The following is a 17,166-nucleotide window of genomic DNA, read 5'->3' as shown; positions in this document are numbered from 1 at the left end:
CTGGACACAGACAGACAGGTCTATCATCTGTAGGTAATTGTGCCTCCGCCATGTATTCGTAGTCAGCCTCAATTGCCAGTGTGAATGTGGTCTAAATAAACACATACCTGGTGGTCAAATACAAGCTTTGGCCCCCCATCTGCTGATGTATCTTCACTCAATAAAGTCCAGGTGTTGGTGTCAATATCATAGCGATAGAAATCACTTTTAAGAGATTTGCTGTTTCTTACAGAAGAGTCCAAATATCGGCCCAGAGTATAGATCTGCCTGCGCTGAGTATCAATGCACATCTTGTGACAAGATCTGGCACTAGGACCATTCTAAAAAAACAAGTAAACAAAAAACACATTTAAGAACATTCATTTCTATTACTTAACATTTTATGAAGGTCTGTATTCAGCTGATATGAGCCATACTACAGATCTAGTAGGTTTATTAAGGGAAACAAAACAAAAAACTAAATCAGTATCTGCAGCACCAACCTTAACCCCCCTGGAGGTATTCCCGAGTCTGGCTCGGGGTGGATTTTTAATACCAAAAGCGGTATCCCCGAGCCAGACTCGGGATCGCATCGCAGGATCCAGGAAGAGTTTACTTACCTTGTCCCCTGGTTCCTGCGATGCCTCTCCGCTATGATCAGCGAGCCGCTGTGTCTCGCTCGATTCACAGTGCCGAGCTCCGTTCCCTGCGAGCGTTGCGACGCACGGGGACGGAGTTCGGCGGCAAATTCAAAAAGTGAAACACACAGTACAGATACAGTATACTGTAATCTTACAGATTACAGTACTGTATCAAATAATTACACACCCCCTTTGTCCCTAGTGGTCTGTCCAGTGTCCTGCATGCAGTTTTATATTGTAAATACTGTTCTTTCTGCCTGGAAACTGGAGATTGTCCATAGCAACCAAGACTGTCCCTTTACATCAAGAGTGGCTTTAGACCAGCTAGAAAACAGCGATAATAAATTAGAATCACTCGCAGAATTGAGCGATAGTGATTTGTGGGGAAATCTGTCACCAAACACTAAAAGTAACGAAAGCGACAATTCTGCAACTGAGCAAATTTCAGTGTTTTTGATTTGATTACATTATTGAATAATTTTTATTATATTATTATTTATAGTTATTTATTATATTATAATTTTTTATTTCTTTTTTCAAACTTTATCATACCCGGGATGTCAACTAGACTCTTGTTTGGACATATTTAATTGAATTATTCCTAAGAATTACAGGCCTACAATATAAAACGCCAAATTTATGTGCAAAATAATGGTACCGCTTTCAGCACCTAAAATCTGAAATAATCATACCGCCAGGGAGGTTAAGGCTAGGTTGACATCTATGTGGGTGTAAGGAGAATGTAGACCAATGTGGAAAGTTATCACAATAAATAAACGGCATCCCAGGGTTTTGGAAACAAGTAGAGCAAGAAGGATGAGACTTTAGCGGTGCAAGAAGCAAACCAATAAATAATATATGATAAAATGTATTAAACAAAATCATCTTAAAAAGTCACGTTAAAAAAAAAAAAAAAAAAAACCACACAAGCTTAAACCCATAAGGGAGGGGCGTGGCCGGATGTGATCGGGGCAGCACGCGTCTCTGTGGAGCTCCTGAGATCCTGATCTAATTTCTCCGATTTAGAGTGAAATTTCCTACCTTAAAGTAACACCAATCTCTGGGGGAAGGTGAGCGGACTCTGAGCATGCATTCCTCGACATCCAGAAAGTCACAGAAGCAGCTGCAGGACCAACGGCAAACACGCTCAGCGAAGGAGACGGCGAAAGACTCCGCCCCCGCCAGCTTGCCTGCAAGGGAGCCTGAGAAGCGCGCTAAACACAGGATGGCAAACATGGCGCCAACCGGGAGCCCGAAGGATCCGCATGCTGATCTGGAGGCGGTGGAAGATCAGATGCTGGCGATGGATGCGGAGGCTATAACCGGCCCAATCCTAGAAGCCATAAACCAGAGTAAGTCAGAACTCATGGGGCGCATAGATCACTTATCATCAGAGTGCACCTTGATAAGACATGACCTAGATAAAATAAGGGGCAGGCTCACCACTGTGGAGGACAGAGTCTCGGGGGTGGAGGACACTTCTCATACACAAGGCCTGCATCTAGCTGAATTAGAAGATCTGGTAAAATCCCTGCAATACAGGGCAGATGACGCTGAAGACCGTCAAAGGAGAAACAATATCAGGGTGGTGGGTCTGCCAGAGGGCGCAAAGCCTACCCACTTTGCTGAGGCCCTGTTCAAAAAATTGCTTTCCCTGGAGGATTTACCCCCCACCTATGTGGTGGAGAGAGCTCACAGAGTTCCTGCTGGTCGTAGACCCCCTGGTGCATACCCCAGACCTTTCCTGGTACGCTTCTTGAACTACAGAGACAGGGATATGATCCTTGCAAAATCAAGAAAAATCCCTGACTTGAAATATGAGAACACGCGCCTTATGTTGTTTCCAGATTTTTCAGCAGCCACCCAGCAGAGGCGCCGCTCGTTTAATGATGTACGCAAGAGACTCCGGGAGAAAGAGGTGCAGTACAGTATGCTATATCCGAGCAAACTACGAGTACAGTATAAGGGCACAGTAAAGTTCTTTGAAAATCCTATGGAGGCATGCGAATGGATGGATAAGGAACTGGCTTAAACTCCTGGAATGGTTGTCGAGATCGGATCCTCAAGTAAGAAGAGGTTATTTCTCCATTTTGGTTAAAAAAGTTACGCCAGTTGGTATGGGTTAATTCTGTTTTCAACCACCCAGGCCCTGCAATAATCAACCTGGACACTAGTCTGAATTGTGGTTATATGAATGCCTTGGGGTCAAACTCACTCCAGCACTGATGTCATTGCTACATCCCTCTAAGGAATGTTAACAGTGTAAGAACAACACTTGACTTAGATAACCTGGATGATGTAATGAAGTCCATGGGCAGGAACACTGCAACTAACATACGGCTGGAGAAGAGGACTAATAGTCCTTTAAAGTCACTGGAAATATGCAGGGTAACAGAGGAATTACTAGTCCTGAGCCTTTTTCCTTTTTTTTTTTTTTGTTTCTTTTTTTGTTTCCTCCTTTTATCTCATTGCCCAGGAGTCTCCCTCCCTTACCACAGTGCTCATTGTTTTTCAATTTTTTATTTTTACTTTTTTTCGGTAATACTACCACTACGTTTGGTACCTATCAATATGATCGCTGGAATTTCACTTACCGGTATGAACGGAGCAAAGGTCAACAGAGACTATCACTCAGAAAGTCTGCCGAACTTTGACCAATGCGGTTGGAACTCTCCATCAAGATTTGTTCGTGTTTTAGGGGAAAAGCTACATGCCAGAACTTTTTGGTTCTTTATTTTTTGGTTCACCCTTTTTTTCCAGGGGACTTTTTTTTGATGTTTCTGGTATAATAGCAGGGGGGGGGGGGGGGGTAAGTCACGGCTCGCAAAGCTGAGGGTGATGTAATAACCTTTAACGTGGAAAGTTTAACAGGATATATGGTGATTAAGAAATCGGAGAAACTAGTCTCACCAAAATGCGCTGTGAAAAATTGCTTCAGTAATAACAACAATGGCAGATAAATGAAAAATGGTCTCTTGGAATGTCAGAGGCATGAACAATAAAATTTAAAAGGGCCTCAATATTCCAATACCTAAAAAAGTCTAAACCTCACATAATTCTCTTACAGGAAACGCACTTGGATGGTAATAGGATCATGTCCCTGCGCAAACCATGGATACAGAGAGCTTTGCACTCAACGTATTCTACCTTTGCCAGAGGAGTGTCCATATTAATAAGCAAATCAATCTCATGTACTATCCACAGAGTCATTACTGATACAGGGGGGAGGTTTGTGGCGGTTGTAATCACCATATATCATTGTCAAATACTGTTGGTAAATATATATATATACCTCCTCCATTTCAGGGTCAGCTATTATTTGACATGTTAACTAATTTAGCCCAATACCTTCATCTTCCGACCCTCTTTTTGGGAGATTTTAATGCTATATTGGATGCGGCATTGGACTCTTCCAATTTGGGCAGAGGAAGCTCGGCTGACCTGAACGGATGGGCTTCTGTGGCTGGGATGGTTGAGCTTTGGAGATGGAAACATCCAATGGCAAGAGAATATTCCCATACATCACTGTCACATGGGTCATCAGCCAGGATTGACCTGGCTTTTGGTAATGCTCGATCTCTACAATATATAAGTGAAGTGGAATATATGGCGGGCGGACTGTCAGATCACAATCCCTTATCCCTAACTTTATCATTTGCAACGGGTCCTGCCAAGAGGGGGTGGCGACTTTCGCCCAGTTGGTTACAACATGAACAGGTTGGGACTCAACTGGAGGAGGCGATAAAAACTTACTGGTCTACAAACACTGACTCAACTGAGCCACCAGTAGTATGGGACGCCTTCAAGGTGGTAATAAGAGGTGAGTGCATCTCAGCCATCAAGACAGCTAGAGTAAACGATAACGAAACTTTAAATACATTGAAGCAGAAAGAGAGGGAGTGTGCGAAAAAGCAGGCAGAGGCCCCCACTAGGGCAGCATATGAGGCTCATCTGGAGGCTAGGAGAAATTTGTCATTACATATTAAAGGGCTGACACGTACAGAATTAACTAGAAATTCGCACACGATATTCGCTGAGGGCAACAAAAATGGAAAGCTTTTGGCAATGCTAGTAGCGGATTACCACCCAGTGACACACATACCAGCTATAAGAGATAAGGTGGGAACACTGGTCACTGACCCGACTTTGATTATGCAGGAATTCCTTGATTTCTTTTCTACACTTTATACCCCAATGCCGCAAAAAGATTCGGCAGGGCTTGATATGCTGTTCTCTAGATTGAATATACCAAGACTAACTATGGAGGACAGCAAATCATTAGACGCCAAAATCACAGTAAAAGAGGTTCAAAAGGCTATATTTGCATTCCCCCCAAACAAAGCCCCGGGTCCTGATGGCCTTCCGGCTGACTTTTATAAGGTGCATGTGGATCAGTTGGCCGAGAGATTTAACTGGTTAATCGAACATTGCTCTGATAACTCTTCTCTACCAGATTCCATGCTTGAGGCTTACATGATCCTCCTGCCCAAACCAGGGAAAGACCCAACAGAGTGTGCATCGTACCGCCCCATAGCATTGTTGAATTCTGACCTCAAAATCCTAACCAAAATACTGGCTTCTAGACTAGCCCTAGTCATTCAAACGGTGGTAAACATATATCAGACCGGGTTCATGCCAGGAAAGTCGACAGATACAAACCTCAGAAGACTTTACACCCACATACAACTTCCAAGGACAGACACAGACACCAGGATAGTAGTATCTATAGATATAGAAAAAGCCTTTGATACGGTAGATTGGGTGTATATGTCCAAGGTCCTTGAGGCAATGGGTTTTGGAGCACAATTTAGAGGTTGGATCTCCATGCTGTATAGGAACCCAAAGGTGGCTATAAGGATGGGATCGAGGGTTTCAGACTTCTTTGCGGTGGGCAGGGGCACAAGACAAGGTTGCCCGCTGTCACCTTTCTTGTTTGCCCTGGTTATGGAGCCCCTGGCCATCGCACTGAGAACCTCTAGAGAGGTACAGGCAATCAGAGTGGGTACAATTCAAGAAACACTTGCTTTATACGCGGACGACATGCTCCTGTTTCTAAGCGACCCCATCGCCTCGTTAGAAGCAGTACTAAAAATCCTAAACGAATTCGGTGAGTTCTCGGGGTTGAAAGTAAATTGGAGCAAGTCATCTATATTACCTCTAGACACTAAAGCTAGGGAAAAAGCAAACTCAGGAGTGCCTTTGCAGTGGGTAACATCACTAAAGTACCTGGGGGTGAAAATAACAACAAATATACACGACTACATCCCCTTAAATTTACTCCCCCTTCTGACCCTTCTTAAACAAAAAGTGCTTTCTTGGAGTAAAACTACCCCTTTCGCTCATAGGTAGGATCAGCCTGCTTAAGATGAAGTTTCTTCCGGTACTTCTTTATTTCATACGTCACTGCCCAGTTTGGATACCCAAATCATATTTCAAACAAATTGAAGGAATTATTGGATCTTTCCTCTGGGCCCCTAAGCCCCCTAGGATAGGAACTAAAGTATTGCAAGAACCTTGTGATCAGGGAGGAATGGCGCTGCCGGACTGGCACAAATACTATCTGGCAGGCCAGATGGTGTTTGCCCAGAGATGGTTGGTGGCGGATGACGGGGACTCTGCCACTGTACTTGAAGCGGCACATCTGGGAGCTTATGAAAGCCTGAGATTGGCACTGTTTCGCGGTACTAAATCTGACCTACCCTTGACCATAACTATGAAAGCCACTATTAAGTCCTGGGAAATGGCGGTGAGGTTGGTATCACCTAGTTATGAAGGACTGTCCCCATCGACCCCATTATGGATGAACAAAACTTTACCCCATTTTTACAACTTACCTGATCCAGGGATCTGGGCGGTTAAGGGCGTAAAAACATTAAAAGATATCACAATATTCGGGGAACTTCTAACTTTCTCACAGTTACAGTCAAGACATGAATTGCCCAACTCATACTTATTTCGCTTCCTCCAGATTAGGCATGCATTTAAAAACCAAATTTATAGAGCGGGGGGTGGCGTCTCTGCCTTCCGCACTTGAATCTATGCTGTCAGAGGACTTGAGTAAGGTCCTCTCTGTGACGTATAAATAATTCTTTAAATTAACACCAAAAGCAGTATCAAAGTGCTGAGCCAAATGGGAATTGGAAGTTCCAGAACTACAGGGGGAGGACTGGGATGACCTTTGGAACCAACCGTTCAAACATCTAGTATCAGCCAGAGACAGACTAATACAATTTAAATTCCTGCATAGAAGTTACTACACCCCAGCCAGGCTGGCCAGGATCTATGGTGGAGCATCGGCCGAATGCTGGAGATTCTCGGCATCCCCGGCCGGTGCGGAACATATTTTTTGGCAATGTACACATATACAAAATTTCTGGAAAGAGATTGTAACATGCATTTCAGATCTTATACTGGTACCTATACCATTGACTATTAGGGTGTGTCTTTTGGGTCTGGTTGAAGAGGTGGTTCCGAAACGAGCCATGAGAACGCTGCTCACTATTTTATTGTTTTATGGGAAAAAAGCCATTCTGCTTAAATGGAAAAATGCTCAAGCTCCTGACATATACTTTTGGAAAAACCTGGTAAATTCAATGTTACCACATTATAAATATACATACAAAGCAAGGGGATGTACCAAAAAATGTGATAAAATATGGAAAGTATGGTACGAGTCAAACACCACAGTGAGTTAACAAAAAATGACACAGTAGTCAGTAAGAACAAGGAATAGGCAATGTGAATGTCATGAGGGTATAGTTATAGACAATTTGGCAGATACAGATTGGTAGTAATATGATGTAAGAAATACAGTTTGTTATTTTTATATTCCCTGTTTACATAATCACCAAAACCATGGGTTAAGAAATATTGAAGGACGTTGGGATGCATAATATGCTTTGTGAGCTGTGACAAGGGGGGGGGGGGGGAGGAGGAAGTTATGGGGGGATGTTATATGGGCCTTGCAAGGCCAAAGATGTACGGGGAATTTTGCTATGTTGGCAGATTCTCAGCATTTGTATATCAAAATTTTTTAATAAAAAGAAATTAAAAAAAAAAAAAAAAAAAAAAAAAAGCTTAAACCCATAAATGTGGTCCGTGAACTTTTTAGAGTGGCATAGCGTTGAATCCCAAAACCCCATCTACGTGGTTGCAGTTGATGCGGTTTTGTGGTGCGTTTAAATGCATTTCACATTTTTCTCTCCTTAAACTGTGAATAGCCTGTTAAGGAGTGGGCAATTTTTTGTTTGTTTTTCTCCTATTTTTGGGAGTATGATTAGAGATTTTGGGAGGGGGAGAGAGGCGGAGTGAGCATGATTTTTTATCTTTTTAGCCCTTTCGATTAGTTAGCCCCCACGTTTGTGTTTTGTTATGTTGATTATGTTCTTATATGTATTTGTTTTGTTAAGTCATACACGTTGTTTGTTTATGTTTGTTGGTTTATGAGCACCTCTCGGAGTATTCTGTTTCTCCTTTACCTCCCCCCGCTGTTCGTGCCCATCTCATTTCCTTCATGGGAGGTACCCGTGAGGGGTTCGGTGATGGGGATGGTGGACTGGGGGGAAATGTCCTTGTATGTACATGTTTGTTGTATGTGTTTTTGCTTTGTGGTGTTCATTTTTGTGTATGCTTGTTTTGTATGTTGTTATCTTATGTGTACCTCTTGGAATATATTTTTTTCTCGCCCTTCCCTCCCCCCTCTGCCCGCGCATCCGCCCTTCCTTCACTGGAGAGGGATCCAGGGACGGGAGCTGCGGATTGAGGGGGTGGGGGGGCGGAAGTAGGGCGACATGGGTTGGAGTGAAAAACCTTGTAATTGCTGCACACGGCCTGAGTATTTTGGTTGGTCCATTTGTGATTTGTTTGATATGACTCACTCAAGTGAAGTGTTAATTTCTTGGAATGTAAGGGGTCTTGGTAGCCCCTCTAAGTGGCAAGCAGTGTTTACATCACTAGGGAGATCCTCGCCATCTATAATATGGCTCCGGGAAACCCACTTAAACCCTAAGACAATACACTATTTAAACCGAAATCTGTTTAATACTCAGTATCATACTACATACACATCTTATTCAAGAGGAGTGTCTATACTTGTATCAAATGGATTGGATTTTACATGTAGACAAATTAAGGAGGATAGTAAAGGCCGATTTATTTTTTTGTTCTGTACATTATTAGGTTGTTCATATGCGATGGGAAATATATACATTCCTCCGCCATATTCAACGGAAGTATTTAAATAATATATTTAGTTTATATCCGATAAAATAGATAGTGTATGTCTGTTGGTTGGTGATTTTAATATCTGTATGAACTCTGCATTAGATAAATATAATATGATTGATAAGCAAACATTACTGGGCCCTACAGCCTTTAGTAGATACATAACGGAACTGGGATTGATAGATCTCTGGAGACAGCATAATCCAACAAATAGGCAATATTCCTGCTCTTCAAGTAGTTATAAAACCCTCTCTAGGATAGATTTGGCATTGGGAACATATTCTATGTTGTCATACTATCGTGATATTAAATATGAGGCTAGGGGTATCTCAGACCACTCTCCCTTAATACTATATTTTTCATTTGGGACTAAGTTGGGAAATACCCTATGGAAGGAGAACCCATATTGGTTGTCATTATTCCCAACATCGGAAGAAATTATGACCAAATTACTTATTTATCAGAATATAAATAGAACCTCGGCCTCACCCTTAATATATTGGGATGCAATGAAAGCGTATCTTCGAGGTATCCTTATTGTGCAAATCTCAAAAATTAGGAAAAGCTAGGCAATGGGTAAAAACTCTAGCTAATGATATGATGAGGGCCGAGCGTCTATTTATAACCAACCCAAATGAAAACACAAAAAATGAATGGCTTCAGAGCCAAATACACTATGCAGCAGTGGCTAAGAAGAAGGCAGAAAATAAGATTCTTTCTACAACAACCATACTTTGAGGAGGGAGAGGGGACAGGACACCTATTGGCAACTATTGTAAAAGCTCAGTGGGCAGCAACATATATAACTGAAATACAATTACCCTTATATAAAAGGGTTGATACTACTCCAGAGATATTGGGTGCATTTAGGGAATATTATCAGGCATTATATAAAAGCAGGGTATCCTTCTCGGAAGAGTCCTTGAAAGGATTTTTTGATACCATTCAATTACCAAATATCTCAAATGACGAAAGGGAGGCTTTGGAGGGTCCATTGACTTTGGATGAACTAAAAAAAGCAGCAGGTAATTTTACCTAATAAAAGCACCAGGACCAGATGGCCTTCCAGGGGAGATATATCAAAAATATGGGGACACGTTATTGCCTGAACTGCTTGATGTTTTTAACCATGCTATGGAGGTGGGTTCACTTCATCAATGAAGGAAGCAGTAATTATTGTTCTATTGAAACCCGATAAGGACCCAAGTAACCCTGATTCATGTCATCCAATATCTTTGCCAACGTCAGATATTAAGTTGCTGGCAAAGGTATTGGCGACGAGATTATCAAGATATATATCCAAATTGATCCACCGTGATCAATCAGCCTATATCCCTAATAGATTTACAGCTAATATTAGACGGTTATTCTTGAATTTACAACCCCAACAGATATTATGGGAAATAGAGCTATAATGTCACTTGATGCGGCTAAAGCATTTGATAGTATAGCGTGGGTCTTCCTGTGGAATTGCTTAAAACGATACGGGTTTGGTCCAAGATTTATTAAATGGATACAGCTTTTATATGACTCCCCAAGAACAAGGGTACAGGTGAACGGATGTGTATTGTCCCCTTTCTCATTGACCAGAGGGACGAGATAGGGATGTCCTTTATCCCCGCTGCTCTTTGCTCTGGTCATCGAACCATTGGCTGAGGCTATTCGTTAATCTGTGGATATTGTGTGATTCCGCAGATCTACAGGTGAAGACAAGATAGCACTCTATGCAGATGACACTCTAGAGTTTCTGGGAGTTACAGGTCCATCCATATCTGCAGTTATCTCCTTAATAAATCTATATGGATCCTTCTCAGGATTTAACATTAATTGGGACAAATCTGTAATAATGCTTGTGGACTGAGTGTACGGGACATTTAGCCAGACTCAGCGGATGGCCCTGGTCACATCATTTAAATACATGGGAGTGGTAATTACACCGAATGTTATAGATTATACAGATAGCCAATGTAAGATTATACTTTATTGCTTCACAATTACAACATTGGCATGGTTGGGATGCAGTGAACATGAAGGATCCTATACAGAAGATAATAGCATCCCAATTAAAAAATTACCCTTTAATTCAATAGTAGCACACCATTTCTATAATAAAAAAAGGTCCCTACTTTCCATTTGATTCATAGAGTATGGGAAGCAGTACGAAATATTACTCAACATAAGGGATATATGAAACAGATGCCCATATGGGATAATTATTGCCTCTATGAATTAAATTAATCTGAATATTTTAGGAAAAAGGCAGACATAATATTCCTGTATCAGCTATATGAAGGGGACGCTTTACTTCCTTTTAATATATTGAAAGATCGGTATCAGCTAACAAATAAAAACTTTTATCAATACCTTCAAATACGTCAAGCATTACAAACTCAAAGCGACAATTACATTATGAACATTCTAAAATATTAACAAAGGCAACCTCGGCTGCATGTATGAAAAGAGGATTGATAGGAGATCTTTATGCTAAATTTACAAATAATGTAGAATACTGAAAAACACAAAAATAGCTTTGTTCGGTGGCAAGAAGATATAGAGGGTTTAGATGAGGAGGAATGGACAGGTGCTCTTGAAACACTTCCTAGGACATCTCTCTCGCAGTCTCAAAGGTTATCTCAGCTCCACAAAAACTTTATGCTTGGGGAAAATATATACCACCACTATGTCCATGATGCTCTCTATTCAATGGTTCCCTTATCCATATGCTTTGGCGGTGTCCAAAACTTGTTATTGGGAAAAAGTATTTATAACCTTAAACTTAGTATGCTCAAATGAGATAAGGACGCCCAAACTGGCACTACTGGGTATAATACTTGATGGAGCATTACCAATAGAAATGCATATTATGTGGATAAGATCCCTATACTTAGCACATAAAGTTATTCTTCAAAAATGGACATCTATTGATTCCCCAACCCATAAACAATGGGTTGAGAAACTCAATTATATACTTAAGAGAAAAATTAACGTACAAACAGAGGTACATCTCAAAGATTTCATAAAGTATGGTTACATTGGATAAAACCTACTAATGAATTATATGATGGTCTTTCTAGTAGAGAGAAGTGAAGGTAGAGGAGATAGGAGTAAGGAATAGTGGTAAAAGAGAGAGGCATAGAGGGTGTAAAAGAAAGATAATTTGTGGCTGTTTGGAGGAAATGGCTACAATTTGATGACTTACACTGGGGGAACTCAGGCTGTTGTGCAGAGTGTATTTATAATTCTAGTATGTTATATTCATTATATGCCAAGTCACCCCGAGAGGTCCAAAGTTTGCTTGGTTTAGGTTTTTGATTTTTATTTGATTCTTTACCTTACGATATGATATGGAATAATTTGTTATATTTGTTTATATGTTTTTGCAACAAAAAATAAAAAAAGTATTTGATTAAAAAAAAAAAAAAAAAAAAAAAGGAAGAAGAAGGAGTGGGCAGCCACGGTGTCCTTAACCTATGAGTCATCAACTGTCAGCAGGGAAAAGAAGAAATGCAAAGAAAAAAAAAAGTTAGTAAAAATATGGGTGTGGGGTCCCCCATATTCCATACCAGGCCGTTATTCGAGCATGCAGCCCGGGAGGCCAGAAAAGGGGGAGCCCAAAGTAACTTGTCCCTATTAAGGGCCTCTTCCCCACAACCTGGGCCAGTGGCTGTGGGAGTCTGTGGGTGGGGGATCAGAATCTGTTACAAGGGGGCCCCTAGATCATGGGGTACATATTACACCTACTCATTCACCAAACAAAAAAACAAAAAAAAAAGAAGAAGTGTAGGGTAAAAAAAAGCGACAGGCAATTTTTGACAATTTTTTTTATTCAAGGTCAAATGCCTAAGCTGCCATTACTTCTGCAAGCAAGTTTGTTTTCTGAACTTTACAATGTAGAAACCAGGGGGTTTTAAAGCTCACAATGTCCCCAGGTAGTTTTGGCCTTTCCCCTTAAAGCGGGAGTCCCGCAAAATTTTTTATTTTTTTTTTAAAGTCAGCAGCTGCAAATACTGCCACTACTGACTTTTAAAATAAAGACACTCACCTGTCCCGGGGTCCAGCGATGTCGGCACCCGAGACCGAACCGTCCCTCAGTCCTCGGGTGCTGCCGCCGCCATTCTCAGTGAGGGAATCAGGAAGTGAAGCGATGCGGCTTCACTTCTTGGTTCCCTACTGCGCATGCGCGAGTCGCGCTGCGCATTCTCAATGTTCCCCGCTATCTCCTGGGACCTGTGTGTTTCCCATGAGACAGCGGGGGAGTGCAGGAGGGGGCATGACTCCCGCGGGAGTCTATTCCCGGAAGTGGGTGCAGATACCTGTAATTATACAGGTATCTGCACCCCCCTCCCCCCTGAAAGGTGCCAACTGTGGCACTGGAGGGGGGGGGGGGGGATCCGATGAGCATAAGTTCCACTTTTGGTGGAACCCCGCTTTAACCACAATATCACTTGCTCTTTCAACACTTTGTGCAGCTCCAGCTCATCAAAAGGTGACTTTCCTCTATTGCCCAGATGTAGTTTGGGGCAGGTGGGAGTTACAGGCATTGATTCTTTCAAAAGGACTGTCTTGCTCATGGTTATTCCTAATGGTTTCTGTAAGTTAGTACCAGCTTCTCATGATACCATTTCTAAGGTGACTCAGACATTATACAAGCTTGTCTCCTCAAGAATCTGGTTCAACTCTTTTCTGTTAGCATTGGGCTATTGTTTCTCAGATTTTCAAGGCTACCACATGGTCTTCTGTTCATGTGTTCTACAAGTTTTACCAGGTGGATGTTCATCCAATGGCAGCTTTGGCATAGAGGCCAATTAGCCAGCTCTTTGAGCTGCATGCAGTCCCCAGTTCCATCTATATTTTGTTGCCTGTTACCACTCAGTTGAATCGATTTCGGACATCCCGACAGCTTACAATTTCCAGTGCCCTTCAAAAGGACAAGAACGAAAATAGATTTTTGTACTCATCATAAAATCCATTGCTCAGAGTCCATTGAGGGAACCAGATCCCACCTCTCTGCATTTATGTTGATCTTGGTACTGCTTTGCACAAAACCTGAGGCATGCTGGGAGTAGGAGGGGTTATCCTGGGCTGGCTGACAACTTGTTTGCCAGTGTTTAATCCTCGTGTGTGGCCTACATGTTCCTCTGATGGCTGAATTATAAAATTGGCAATTTTTCATATTTGCAATACTATTGCTTGCTTCCACTGTGCGAAAGGATGGCAAAGCAGAAGAACTTCATGGTGCTTTATTTTAAATACTGTGTGGCAACTTTAATTCTACCCAGGGATAAAGTATATATCACTGCTGGGCATGTTATAGTTTATCTAAAACTTTCAATCTCACTTTTGCAGGCCTGTTTGGTCTGTATGTAAATACAGAGATTAAAAGTAAAGTCACGTGAAATAAAGGGCATTATTGTACCAAATATCACATGTATTAACCCATACTATTCTTTAACAATAGTTTCCCTTCTTAAAAAGTAGGACTTCAGGGCAAGCAACTAAATACAAATGTGGACTTTCTTTCATGCCAAATTCTGTTTATCCAGTCTTGCAAATGACATAATACTGTGCAGACTGCACAGCTAGGTACTGATATTTAGTGCAGTTTACCAGTAGAGTTCAGTCGAGGAGCTTGTACAAGGACCCTTCGCAATGATGAAGTCAGCCCCTGTTCTGACTTCCTGCCACCAAAATTGCAGTTTTGCACCATTTAAAATATACTTTAAACCTTTAATGATTGTTTGAATCCTCCCCCCTTAACAAAAGTGGATTAAGGAGAGGATAAAATCCACAACATTAAATTTGGACAATACCTTCAACATGAACAACACTTTATTTTTTTTTTTTTTTTTTAAGAACTAATGTGAATCCTGTACAAGATATAATAGCTCATGGTCTTACGCCATTATGAAAAATCAAGACAAGCTACCTCTTTCTCTGTATCTCGGGATATGCAAATCCACTGGTTCTCTCGGACGCTGTATGCCCAAAAGTCTGCTAGATCCTGTGTTCCATCCCAGCCTCCAAACAAATACACCATCTCTGCCAATCAGAAAACAGATGTGTCAATAAGATATCCTGAGGCTACCATTTTACAGGGCACTGTGAAACAATATGTGAAGATGGCTTTCAAAAGCAAGGAGACCTGAACAAAAACTTAGTTCATTTCACTAGTTCAATAAAAAGCTGCTGATGGCAGGTTGCCCTATTCCATTTTGGACATTTTTGTGATCATAAACGGGGTAAAAACTACCACAATTGCCAAGAATATGCCCAGAATAATTATTAACTTTGCAGGGAAACCATTATGCTTCCGATGCTGATATAATTTTTTCTTCTTCACAAGCTTTGAAACTGATGTTTTATATATTTTTTTAATGCATTATAAAATTTTTACACAACCACCTCAGCTCCAGGAGGTTTTACCCCCCTTCATGACCAGGCCATTTTTTGCCATTTAGTACTGTGCTACTTTAACTAGTAATTGCATGGTCATGCAACGCTGTAGCCAAACAAAATTTATATGATTTTTTTTTTTCCAAACAAATAGGCCTTCCTATTGGTGGTATTTGATCACCACCAGGTTATTTTTTTATTATATAGACGATTAAAAAGACTGAAAATTAAAAAAAAAAAAAAAAATTATAATTATAATCTGCTATAAAACATCCATAAAAAAAAAAAAAAAAAAAAAAAAAATATCTTCTTAGATTTTGGCCAAAAACTTATTCTGCTACATGTTTTTGGTTTAAAAAAAAATAATATCCCAATAAGTGTATATTGATTGGTTTGCGTGAAAGTTATAGCATCTAGAAACTATGAACTATATATTGGATTTTTTTTTTTTTTTTTTTTTTTTATTATGCTACAACCGCACTGCAATAGTGCAGCTGACAATCTGACACGAACTGGTGCTGGGGGGGGGCGGGGGACTGCCACAAACATCACCAGTGACACCAATACAGCAAATCAGTAATACTATACACTAGTGCTGTACTGACACTGGCTGGGAAGGGGTCAACATCTACGGAGATCAATGGGGTTAAAGGCGTGCCCAACAATGTGTAATGTATGTTGCTTTGCAGGGATAAGAAACCAAGATCGTTCCCTCTGTACAGAGCCCTGTGTTGATTGTCAACACAGGGCTCTGGGCTGTGGCTGGAAACAGCCGATCAGCAGGTCCAGGCTATGTATCATTGGCCGGTACATCTTTGTCCACATGGGCCGCCCGTCCGCAGTACATTGCAGGTGCACCGCAAGTGGTTAACAATTTGTACAGTATATACCCATGACATCTTTCTGGATGACATTCCCAAAAAGGATGTCACCTTGCGCACACATATTCTCACAACTCAAACTTTAACATTTAAGTGTACTATATGTAAAACGAATAAAATAACTGCTCTTTTGGTCTGGTAAATATACAGTGCCTTGAAATTGAAACTCATACCCCTTGAAATTTTCCACATTTTGTCATGTTACAACCAAAAACGTAATTTTTTTTTATTGGAGTTGTATGTGATAGACCAACATAAAGTGGCACATAATTGTGAAGTGGAAGGAAAATGATAAATGGTTTTCTACATTTTTTACAAATAAATATGTGAAAACTGTGCGTGCACTTGTATTCAGCCCCCGAGTCAATACTTTGTAGGACCACCTTTCGCTGCAATTACAGCTGCAAGTCTTTTTGGGGATGTCTCTACCAGCTTTGCACATCTAGAGTGTGAAATTTTTGCCCATTCTTCTTTGCAAAATAGCTCAAGCTCTGTCAGACTGGATGGAGCGCGTCTGTGAACAGCAATTTTCAAGTCTCACCACAGATTCTCAATTGGATTTAGGTCTGGACTTTGACTATGCCATTCTAACAGATAAATATGCTTTGATCTAAACCATTCCATTGTAGCTCTGGCTGTATGTTTAGGGTTGTTGTCCTGCTGGAAGGTGAACCTCCGCTCCAGTCTTTTGCCGACTAACAGGTTTTCTTCCAAGATTGCCCTGTATTTGGCTTTATCCATCTTCCCATTAACTGACCAGCTTCCCTGTTCCTGCTGAAGAAAAGCATCCTCACAACATGATGCAGTCACCACCATATTTCACGTGGGGGATGGGGTGTTGTGCAGGGTTAGTTTTCCTCCACACATAGCGTTTTGCTTTTAGGCCAAAAAGATCAATTTTGGTCTCATCTGACCAGAGCACCTTCTTCCACATGTTTGCTGTGTCCCCCACAAGGCTTCTCGCAAACTGCAAATGGGACTTCTTATGGCTTTCTTTCAACAATGGCTTTCTTCTTGCCACTTATCCATAAAGGCCAGAATTGTGGAGC

At 41.2% G+C, this 17,166-nt stretch overlaps 1 protein-coding gene across 2 annotated transcripts in view; it reads right to left on the bottom strand.

Annotated features, from left to right (window-relative positions):
• The window catches only part of MKLN1 (muskelin 1), a 103,667-nt gene that overhangs the window by 38,345 nt on the left and 48,156 nt on the right, over positions 1-17,166 (bottom strand). For both annotated transcript variants that reach the window (XM_073619413.1, XM_073619414.1), the window contains 2 exons: positions 14,770-14,882; positions 108-320 (listed from right to left, as the gene is read on the bottom strand). In XM_073619413.1, coding sequence (XP_073475514.1) covers positions 108-320; positions 14,770-14,882 — 326 coding nt within the window. The remainder of the gene's footprint in view (positions 1-107; positions 321-14,769; positions 14,883-17,166) is intronic.

Source organism: Aquarana catesbeiana, linkage group LG03 (genome assembly GCF_042186555.1).
Source record: "Aquarana catesbeiana isolate 2022-GZ linkage group LG03, ASM4218655v1, whole genome shotgun sequence".
Classification (NCBI taxonomy): domain Eukaryota; kingdom Metazoa; phylum Chordata; class Amphibia; order Anura; family Ranidae; genus Aquarana; species Aquarana catesbeiana.
The sequence above is the reverse complement of the archived record's forward strand: the minus strand, read 5'-3'. Positions and strand labels throughout refer to the sequence as shown.